At 66.4% G+C, this 9,403-nt stretch overlaps 1 protein-coding gene across 1 annotated transcript in view; it reads right to left on the minus strand.

The window, feature by feature from the left end:
- LOC100468760 (fibrosin-1-like protein) overlaps positions 1-9,403 on the minus strand; it is a 78,751-nt gene that overhangs the window by 12,751 nt on the left and 56,597 nt on the right. Inside the window, exons 5-17 of the mRNA XM_034637893.1 lie at positions 9,127-9,347; positions 8,223-8,383; positions 7,933-8,147; positions 7,087-7,137; positions 6,799-6,894; positions 6,213-6,281; positions 6,044-6,073; positions 5,788-5,859; positions 4,474-4,603; positions 2,138-2,215; positions 1,818-1,901; positions 1,402-1,600; positions 3-443 (exon numbers count right to left, since the gene is read on the minus strand). Coding sequence (XP_034493784.1) covers positions 3-443; positions 1,402-1,600; positions 1,818-1,901; positions 2,138-2,215; positions 4,474-4,603; positions 5,788-5,859; positions 6,044-6,073; positions 6,213-6,281; positions 6,799-6,894; positions 7,087-7,137; positions 7,933-8,147; positions 8,223-8,383; positions 9,127-9,347 — 1,847 coding nt within the window. The remainder of the gene's footprint in view (positions 1-2; positions 444-1,401; positions 1,601-1,817; positions 1,902-2,137; positions 2,216-4,473; positions 4,604-5,787; positions 5,860-6,043; positions 6,074-6,212; positions 6,282-6,798; positions 6,895-7,086; positions 7,138-7,932; positions 8,148-8,222; positions 8,384-9,126; positions 9,348-9,403) is intronic.

Here is a 9,403-nt window from a genome sequence, read left to right on the forward strand (position 1 = left end):
GCGGGGCCGCCGGGCTGGGCCCGAGCTGCAGGGGCGCAGGGGGCGCGCGCGGACGCTCGGGTGCTGGGTGCAGGCCGGCCCCTGGGGGCTCGGGCGCGTCGCTGTCTTCCCTGCGCTCCTCCTTGACCTTGACATCGCCCTGAGGCCGCTCGGCTGGCGCCTCGGGCGGCTTCCCCGGCTCTCTGCCCAGGAGGCCCGCCAGGCGCAGGCTGTTGCCCAGGGCCACCTTGCTGTAGGGAGACGGCGGGCGCGGGGCCAGCTTGGCGCCGTCCTCCTTGGCCGGGGAGCGGCTCTCCTTGACTCGAGGCTCGGCCTCGCGCTCAGCAAGGACCCCGGGCCGGCACGGCTCGCTCTGGCCGCGGAGCAGGAGGCTGCTGGCTGGGTGGGCCCCGGGGGCTGCAGGTGAGGCCCGGCTCAGCAGGCGCGTCTTCTCCAGGAGGTCCCTGGGAGCGACAAGACAGACACCTTCACTCAGCTAGGGACAGGAGGCGCTTCGTCTAACAGGGTACCTGGAAGCATGCTGTTTGCTACCAAGTTCCCACCTCTAGGACCTCAAGGTCCTTGGTGTGTGAGGGGGGTCTCTTTAGCACCCCGTCAATACAGGGTGACAAGCCCACACCCTCCCAAGGCCCCACGGTGCCCTGTGTCTTCCCTCCCCTGGATGAACGTGGAAACCAGCTCTGCAGCAGGACCCCAGAGCTCTCCCCACAGACCCAAGCCGCTAAGCCCCTGAGGCAGCACAGACCCTCAGTGAGGAACTTAGGCCCCAAGTTCACTCTGGGGATGGGACCCTGGAGTCCTGCCTTGGCCATGGCCGACCATAGCTCCCATTCATGGGGCTCCACTGCCCTGTGCCTCCGAGCCCTTTGCCCTGAGTCCGGGGGCAGGGAGGAGGGCACGGCCCCCACGGCCTTGGCTGGGAGCCCTCCTGCTCCTGTCCACTCCACCAGCCAGCCACAACTCAGCCGCCCCAGGTCCCAGACTCCGCTGCTGACTCGAATACCGCCCCCCAAGCCTAGTCCTGCAGCCCAGGGCAGCCCGCTCAGCCCCATCCTCCCAGCCAGGGGACTCTCCCACAGGTCCCCTCCCAGACCTGGCCCCCACTTAGAAGATGCCAGTGGTCCCACTGCCCTGCCCTTGCGCACTCCCTGCAGAGGCCCCGCTGGGGTCAATGAGACCACCTTCCCTGCCGCTGCTTCCAGGAGTGGACCCACCCTCTCCGTGGGTCTTGCCCAAATCCCACCCACCAGGAGTTCTCCATGGGGGCCTTTCTCTACTGGCCTTTCCCAGCCCTGAGGGTACAGCAAGGGGGATCTCCACGCAGAGCTTGGGTGCTTGGCCCACACCCGGAGTTCTGCAAAGCTGGCTGGAGACTGCAAGAGCAGAACGGGTGCCACTCACCGCTCCTCCCTGACCTTGTCCGGCTCTCGGTCGTGGTTGGTCAGGGCTGAGACCCGATCTGGGTCCACAGGCTTAGGCCATGGGGGTGGTGTGGGAAAGGAGGGTGGCGCCCGGTGCAGTCGGTTCCAGGCCTCGTGGGGGCTGGGCAGGCCATGCAGCGCGGAGCTCTCCTTGGGGGCAAAGATGCCGCTGCCCTGAGCTGGAGAAGGGCGGGAACGTGAGGCCAGGACGGCGTCCCCGCCCCCACTGAGGGTGCCCCGTGGAACTGCAGGGCTGCTGGGGAGAAGCACACCATTCCTGCATCCCAGGGAGGTGGCCAGAGGGTAACAGTCAGCCAGGGGTCAGGGTGCAGCCCAAACCCACACCGGGAGCCCGTGCGTGCGTGTGAGCAGGAAGCAAGCTTGGTGGTCACTCACTCAGTGCGTGGCTCCCCAGGCCTCCAAAGGCGCTGCTGCCCAGGCTCCCCAGGCCCCCGAAGGTGCCTGGCCTGCTGAAAGGGTCTGTGGGGACAACCGGGGCTCAGGCTCTGAGGCTCATGCCAGGGCTCCCACCTGCCTCCATGTGAACAGCAAGCAGGCCCTCTCCTGGGACACCAGAGCGTGGCAGGTGCCCCTGTACAGTCTGAGGAGTGTCCTATTTCCTGGGGTCACCTCCCCACCCACCTGCATCCTCCCCCAGCCCTGAGGGCTGCAGAGGGCCGGCCAGCCGGCCTCCAGTGACCGGAAAGCACACGTACCTGTCAGGTGACCCGTGGTCAGAAAGCTGCTGGGATGGGCTGAGAGTCCGAATGGGTTGGTGGTGGAATAAGCAGCACCTGTGGGGGCAGGTTGGCGGGGGCCTGACAGACCTGGGGCTCCTACTCGTGGGTCATTCCCGGGGCGGAGACACCCATTTCCTCTGGGGACCTGTCTCTACCTCCCACTGGAAGCTCACGAGGGGGAAGGGAGGGAGGAGATGGCAGTGGGGCCCCCAGAGGAGAGGGCGCCGAGACAGCCCTCAAGGTGGCCCTGGAGACAGAGCCCGGGACTTCCGACTAGAAGCTAAGAAGGGATCCTGGCCACGGAACAGTGTCCTGGTGGACGAGGCTGCTGAAGACGGAACCTGCTCCTGCAGTGTCCCCCAGCCACAGCCCTCGGGGGTCACCACACTGTAAGCTCCGCCACTCGCCCGCGGTCCTGCCCTGTCCCTGCCGGAGCCCGGGCCTGACACCACCTCCAGGGCAGCCGAGTTGGGCACAGGCCTTGAGAAGGGGCTGCTGGCCCGGGGGCTGGCCCCACCGTCTGGAGGGCGGATTTCTGGCAAAGACCGGTGCCGTGGCCGGCCCTCGGCTCTCCAGCATCCCCCAGCTTGGAGGACACCCGCACTGGACAGTTTACGGTTTTGCTGGGCTGCCGCGGGGGGACACGCAGTTTCTCACCTCCAGGAGCTGCCCCCCAGAAAGCTAGCCGCGCTCCTGAGTGACTCATAGGTCAAAGACGTCAAGCCGTAAATTAGGAAATAAGCAAGCTCCCTGTGGCGCTCGTGAGGACGCGCACCCGTGCATGGGTGACATGCTGCCTTATGAGCACACGCAGCGAGAAACAGCCAACAAGCTGACAGGCAGGCTTCCAGCTCGAGGAGCCGGGAAGGGCAGCAGCAGGACACGGGGGGCGGGGGCAGAGCCCCACCGTGGGACGAGACACCCCACAGGCAGGGCCGGCCACCGGCGTCGTGACCGGGGGCCCTGGGGGGCATGCTGTGGGCGTGTGGACAGCAAAGCAGGGCTGGGCTGTGTGTGGACAGGAGTCCAGGCTCCACACAGCAGAGGAAGCCAAGGCCCACCGCCTGGCCCCAGGATGAATGCACATCCTAGAGCCTCCACGGACTGCAGCGCAGATGGGAGGACCTCCGCTTTCCGAGGGACGCCCCTCTGTCCAGAGGCCAGGAACGTGTGGGAGCCAGGGGCTGGAGAAGCCACCGTGCTTGAGACCAGTCTGGGTGAACCTGTCCACACCCGGCACCCCAGCCTGCTGACGGGGCCCACCCGCAACGACCACATGTCCAGGCGGAGGTGGCTGCGGGTGGAGGAGAGCGTGCACGAGGACGGAGCAGGGGCGTCGGGGAGAGCGAGCGGATGACGCCCGCAGGGCCCCTACAGCTGGGAAGGGGCGTAGCAGACCCTTCGGAGGTGGGCTGTGCACAGCCAGCCGTGGGAGCGCTCACACCGCGGGCCCGGCCGGCCTCGGAAGCGCCTGCGTGGGAGGCTGGGAACTCGGGGCTCAGGTTCTCACTTTTCTTGGACAGCAGCGCCTCGTGAACCTGACTCACTGTGCAAACACCGGTTCACGCGGAGCACCTGCTCTCCTCCTGGGAGTCTGAGTGCGGGTGTGCGGGCAGAGGAGCTAAGTGACCAGCACCCAGTCGGAATCCTGGGTGCTGGGTCTGCGAGTGTCCCGGCGCCACGGCGCTTGGCCGCAGCACTCGGCGCGTGTTGCCTTGGTTCCTTGCCAAGGAAATGGGGTGCGTTCCTGAGCCTCCACAGGCCAGCCCTCGGCAGTCCTGCACCTAGCTTCCCGCTGATCTCACCCCACGCGCCTTTCCCCTTTGCCCATTCTGCCACGTCCTTTCCCTGGGACGCATCTTAGCTGGGGGGTGACCTATGCTGAGTCCGGGAAGGAAGACTGACCTATGCTCAGTCCCGCCTGAGATCCTTGAACCTGGGGGGGCCAGGGGCCCCAGCACAGCAAGACTGTGCCAGGGCTGCTGGTACAGGGCAGGCACAGGGATTCTCGAGGAGCCGTGCCAGAACTGTTCCTGGGAGGGGGCAGGCCGGGCGTGGGGGAGGACTCCTGCCCCTCCCCGACTCAGGTAGGGGCGGGGGAGACAACACAAGCAGAAGCTCCAGGGAGGAGGGGGAGCCCGGCGAGGGTACCACACACGGTGGCACGGAGGCGGCAGGACGCCAGGGGGTGACCCAGGGGCAGCGCGGAGGGAACAGACATGCGGACGCATCTGGAGTTGTCCTGCTGGAGCGCCAGCCCAGGGAACGGGCGGGGCCTCCCCCTTCCTTATGCTCCGGATGGGGCGCCTTACCCGAGCCAGAGAAGAGGGGCCGGGCCAGGTCCTGCGGGTAGTGGAATCCGGCAAACACGCCCGGGGCAGGGGGTCTACTGGACAAGTCCAGCTTGGCGCCCACCTCCAGCTTGTGGGGGTCCAGCTGCATCTGCTGACAGGGACAGAGCACATGCGGGGCCCGCCTGTCTCGCCAGGCGCTTCACCTGCGGCCCAGCCAGCCAGCAGCCGCTCACCCTGACCCAGGAGAGCCAGGGGCTGTCAGGACAACGTGTGATCGATGGGGGGCGGGGGGGGGGTCGTGCCTTCTGTGTGGCCTCTGAGAGCTGTGCGTTTACACCAAAGCACCTCAGTTTGGACATTACATTTTCATCGGTAACGTTTTACCGTGGTAAGATTTTGCAAAACGGAGTTGAAAAAGTAGATTCACATACTTGTTGTTTTAAACATGCTTGAAAGTTTCCGGTATCTGAATCTGGCATCACTATTATTAAATTTATTAAATAAAACAAGCCCGTGGCTCCGCTGTCACCGCCACACGAGGCTAAGGGGCCGGGCGAGCGCTCGCCGGTGCTGCCCGCGGTGGCCGCGCAGACCTGCTGGGGTGCGGCCTGCCTCTGCCGTCCTGTCCCGGCCGTCGGGGTGCCTGGGCCCATGTGGGGGCAGACCCCGGGGCTATGCCCCAACATTTGCAGAGTGAAACACCCAGTGTTTTGTCCTAAGACCCTGTGGACTTCTCGTGGCGCGTGTCGGCGTGATGATTTCTGACAGCCGTGCATGGAGGTGGCGTGCAACCAGAGTGGCAGCAAAGGGGTCAGGACCCTTCTGGGACGGGGGGGCTGGTGGGGCCCCTGGCTGCCCCTGTTCTGGTCTGGGTGAGGGCCTCTCTGGCCTCTGCCTGCCCTTCCCTGGCGTCCCCAGAGCGCCCGTGGCTGCCTCTTCCTCGTGTCGTCTGGGTAACAGCCAGGGTGTCCATCTGGCACCACCCTGCCCGCCCAGGCACAAAGCAGCTCCTGGGGCACTTTCAGTGTCCCCCGTTCACTGCTGAGCACCCGGGCACACACAGCAGGTGCTCAATAAATGCTGGGGTGAAAGGACGGGGACAGAATCGGTCAGGTGGATGACTTGAATGATGTTGGTGGGACCAGCACAGGGTCCCCTGCCTGGGGGCATCCTGGGTGACCCCCCCCAATCCGGCCTCCTCCCCAGCCCTGCCCCACGTGCCCACATGAGGGGCACACAGTGACCATCTAAGGACCTCAGATGGCCCCGAAGGGGTGCATCAAGGCACCGTCTGACACACCGGCCCGGCCGGCGGGACAGCGAGCAGCTCACCTTTATCTTCTGCTGATGGCGGTAGATCTGCCAGGCAATCTGCACGTGCGCGGCACACCACTTCCCAGGGTTCTGTGACGGGGCGGGCCACGCACTCAGCCGCAAGCCGGGCCTCATCCTTCTGCCCCTCCCTTCAGCACCCCCAGGTTCCTGTCGTCGTGGGCACCCCCGGGGCTATCCCAGAGTCCTCCCCAGCCACAACCCTCCCTCCCAAGGACACACGCGCACACGCACAGACGTGAGCCTGCACACTCACCCTAACTGCGGTCCGGTACGGGTCGGACACCTGTCAGCAACGGAGAAGGAAGCGTTAGGTCCGGGGGCTGGGGGTGGCCATGCCCAGCCGCTGCCACCATTATCCACAAGGGGGGCTGGGCCGGCTGGGGTGACCCCAGGAGGGAAGGATGGGTGGTGTGGCCACCTACCCCAGGGGCTTTCTGGAGGAGGGTGTGAACAGCACTGGCCCGGCCTGTTACCTCGATTGGGTTTGAAGTCTGAAGGGAGAGAACAGGATATGACAGAGCTGCAGAGCCCGGGCCCAGGCAGAGGACCCCGGGGGGCCCTGCACACTGCCACCCGGGGGAGGCCTGCCTCCCCACATCCTCAGTCCAAGGGATTCTGCAAAGGTGGGAAGGGGCTCTGGATGAGGACGTGCCTGGTTTAGGGGGTTGAGGCAGCCCTGCTCCGGGGAAGGCCCTCTCCGGGGCCTCCTGAGACATGGACGGCCCCGGCTGGCCACGCCGCACAGACCTCCCCTCTGCCCTGATGCTTCCCACGCCAACCTCAAGCACTCCCAGCCGAGGGATGAGGATGCACAAAGCCTGACTCTGCTGTTCCCTGGTGCCCCACCCTGCCGCTGCCTAGGCTGGGGCTCCTGCTGAGGCCCCTCCGGCCGTGGGGCTGCACAGCCACGTCCCACCCAGTATGGCTGGCTCACAGCAACACACACAACTGCACAGCAGGGGCTCCCGAGTGCCCTGAACCCCGTCCTACCCCAGGAGCAGCTGGTACCTTGGGCTGAAAAGCACCCTGTAGGGACCCAAAGGGGCCTGGGTGTGGGAGCAGGGTGGGCAGTCCGGGGATGGCAGAAGAGAAGGACGGGAAAAACTGCAAGAGAAAGAGGGGGAGTGTTCCAGGGTCCCGGCTGAGAGCATGGACATCCTGGGTGGAGAGGCTGGGCCCGGGTCCCTGCGCTATGTGGAAGGGAACCTGACAAGGCCTCTGGGCAGGTGCAGCCCCACCCTTTACCCGTGACCTCTAGCCCACCGGCCAGCCGGGTGACCACAGAGAGACACTCACGTTGGAATGTCGGAAGTAGGGGCCGTCCAGCTTGGGTGCGTACTTATCAAACTGGAAGGGAAGAAAGCGGAGAGTGAGGCCTCCCTGAGCCTGCCCACACCCTCCACTGGGCCCAGCACCCACGCCCCCTTTGGACCAGGTGAGGCCCAGATGGCTGTCCTGCTTCCTCCGGCTGGTGGTCTGCAGCCAGCCGTCCCCTGGGTTCCCTGAGGACACTGGACAATGCCCTGACTGGCTCTTTGGGACCCCCCCCCCGTTCTAATGGTCCCACTGCGGGAGGTGCAAAGTGGCCCATCTGTGCCCTCTGCTTGTACTGGCTGAGACCCAGGAGGAGATGCTGCTGCCACGATGGGGGCATGGAGCCCAGGGCTGGCGGTCAAGCAGTGACACGCACCCAGGCCCCCAGCGACCTGGCCCTTCACAGAGCAAAGCCGGGGGACAATGAACTCTGCCCCGCACAGCAGCTGGCTCAAGAAAAGAGGGTCCAGGACCTGGGGCCCATGGGAGGGAGGCCTGGTCCCCCCCGCCCCCCTCAGTCCTGTCTCAGTCTCCAGACCTGCTGTCCTGCTGCAGACTGAGACGACTGAGATGCTGAAAACCCTGTGTGGGTACGACTAGCCCCAAGGGTGTGTCACCCATGTGTGGACATAGGGCACCCACCCAAGCCCAGGACAGAGAACCTCACGACAGGACCCAGAGAAGGACCAGAGGGAGGGGCCAGATGGACAGACGGACAGAAAGGGGCAGCATCTGCCGGTGTGCGTGCGGAGAGCGTCTGCGTGTGCCTACTGTGTGTCCAGCCGCCCGGGCCGCCCCCCGCGCCTGCACGGGGGGGGGCCTACGCACCGGCGGGGGTGCGGCGGGCGGCAGGAGCGGCGTCGGGGGCAGCCCCGCGGGGAAGGGGGCAAATGTGTGTTGGTGCTGGTGTGTGTGCTGGTGTGTGTGTTGGTGCTGGTGGAACTCCGCCCGCAGCAGAGCCCCCGGGCCCAGGGGGGCGCCGGGCCGCTCAGCGCTCTGGACCAGAAAACGCGCGTTCAGCTCTTGCCTGAGCAGCTCGTGATCTACAAGAGAAAAAGAGAGAGAGACGGAGAGGCACGTCGGCCGCGGGCTCCCGGCGGGGCGAGGCGGATAGTCACCTGGCACTGGTTTCGGCAGGCCAAGCCGTGGTGGCCGCTCGCTAGGTGCGGGCCCCAGGGTGGAGGTAAGAGAGGTGCCTGTGACCAAGTACCAATCACAATCCCCGAATGAGGCTGGCAATACATGATTGGCTGGCTGAATGAGATCAACAGGCTGGTATCTAAAGGCAAGAGAGAACACCGTGAGCCCCCGGTGCCCCCAGAGCCGGCCGCAGGGGAGCCCTGCCCCCCAGCCCAGCGTCCTGGTCCCACCCCAGGGCGCCGAGCTGCCCGGACCTGCGTTGGGCTGCTCAGGATTTTACAAAGAACTTGGAGACAAGACCCCTGGGAGAAATCTTCGATGCCCTGATACTCGGCCTTGAAGGGGCACATGCCAGAACCAAGCAGGGAGGGAGAGGCCAGGCTGCCGCCATTCACCAGGAAACCCTATTCTCCGGGACTGAGCTCTGCACACCACCACGAAGGGCCTGGGGCCCTCGTCCCAGACACACTAGGGATGAGGGACTGCAAGGGTCACAGCAGGCCCCAGAAGCCTTTGCTGGCACAGCAGCGGAGCCGCCCCAGGTCCCCCTTCCCTGCCGGGGCCTGGCATGGGCTCAGGATGGAGCAGGGGCCGCGTCTGTTTCCATGTGCACACAGGGGGCACTCGTGCGCCTGCATGCATGTGCACAACCCCGGCTGAGGCAGGAAGCTTCCTCTGCACCAGGCAGTGGGACCCCCTCAGGAAAGGCAGCCTGCGAGGCCAGGGCCCTGCCATCAGCCCCTGGGGTCGGGAGCAGGTGGGGCGGGCTTTGCCTCAGGAGGCCCGCACCCCTTGCCTGGGGAGACCAAGTCCCTCCCACCGACCCAGACGGAGGATCCCAGAGTGGAGGGGGACAGTGGCCCGGCCACAGCCAGCACCTACCGGCAGGGTGTCCTGGGATGACCAGGCTGTTGGCCGGCAGCGCCGGGGGCGGGGGCAGTGTCGGGGGGGCGGCGAACATGGCCGCCGCGTGGTGCTGGTGCTGGGCCTGCGAGCGGAGCGCCAAGTGTGAGGTAGACAGGTGGGGGCCCGGCCCGAGAGGCGACAGGGACGCGTGCTTCGCGAGCCCGAGGCTGGCGCTGCTGCTGGCGCTGCTGCTCCTGCTGCGGGGAGCGGTGCTCAGTGCCGGGGGGGCGGGCCTCCCCGCAGCCCCGCCCCG

This window comes from Ailuropoda melanoleuca, chromosome 12 (genome assembly GCF_002007445.2).
Source record: "Ailuropoda melanoleuca isolate Jingjing chromosome 12, ASM200744v2, whole genome shotgun sequence".
NCBI lineage: Eukaryota > Metazoa > Chordata > Mammalia > Carnivora > Ursidae > Ailuropoda > Ailuropoda melanoleuca.